Source organism: Laccaria bicolor, genomic scaffold (assembly GCF_000143565.1).
Source record: "Laccaria bicolor S238N-H82 LACBIscaffold_20 genomic scaffold, whole genome shotgun sequence".
Taxonomy (NCBI): domain Eukaryota; kingdom Fungi; phylum Basidiomycota; class Agaricomycetes; order Agaricales; family Hydnangiaceae; genus Laccaria; species Laccaria bicolor.
Window position 1 is genome coordinate 320412 of NW_001889891.1, and position 989 is coordinate 321400.

The 989-nt window shown below is 33.0% G+C and overlaps 1 protein-coding gene across 1 annotated transcript in view; it reads right to left on the reverse strand.

Moving 5' to 3' along the window:
* Positions 1-609: 609 nt before the first annotated feature.
* LACBIDRAFT_329167 (uncharacterized protein) overlaps positions 610-989 on the reverse strand; it is a gene marked incomplete at both ends in the record, with an annotated part of 2305 nt that continues 1925 nt past the window's right edge. The window contains 2 exons of the mRNA XM_001883322.1: positions 610-642; positions 670-706. Coding sequence (XP_001883357.1) covers positions 610-642; positions 670-706 — 70 coding nt within the window. The remainder of the gene's footprint in view (positions 643-669; positions 707-989) is intronic.

Below are 989 nucleotides of genomic sequence, written 5' to 3' on the forward strand. Positions count from 1 at the left end.
CCGAAAAAATAGACACTACTAACTTTTGTAGTCTCAAAAAGCGGACACTATTAACTTTTGTAATGAGAAAAGCAGACACTACTAATTTTTGTAGTCTTTGTCTGACCTTTGTGGTCTATGTCCAACTTTTGTAGTCTATGTCCGACTTTTGTAGTCTTTTTTGTAGTCTATTAGTAAACTTTGTAGGCTATAACTTACTTTTGTAGTATATCAGCAATCTTTTGTAGTCTGTCAGTGTCAATTACCCTTTTAGGGCATGTACCTTCCTTTTTGGGAGAAATTTCCCATGATACAATAGTTGTAGCCCCTTCTCTTAGCTTTCTAAATCTGTTGAAATCATGTTGTTTAGTGTTCTTTTCATGTAGCAAAATGCAAAAAAACAAAAAAAAACGCGGTGCTTTTGAAAACCTTTTACCTCATATCTCCACAATGGAAACACTTTAGGACATAATTCCAACTGATTCAGGAAGCTATGGTAAAGAGCTACAACTTTTGTTTTTTTTTACCATTTTTGGAAATTGGTCATGTGACCACCCTCCCAATGACCCATTGGATGGACCATAATATGACCTAGGGAATGAGATATTTATTGAAATTGCACAACATTAATTATGAAAAGTACAATGAAAGCATCCAATATTCCTAATGAAATATTCAATGAAAGCGCACAGCATTAATTATGAAAGAGGCAATGAATACACCTGACCTAGGGAATGAGATATTTATTGAAATTGCTCAACATTAATTATGAAAAGTACAATGAAAGCATCCAATATTCCTAATGAAATATTCAATGAAAGTGCAAAGCATTAATTATAAAAGAGGCAATGAATACACCTGACCTAGGGAATGAGATATTTATTGAAATTGCACAACATTAATTATGAAAAGTACAATGAAAGCATCCAATATTCCTAATGAAATATTCAATGAAAGCGCAAAGCATTAATTATGAAAGAGGCAATGAATACACCTGACCTAGGGAATGA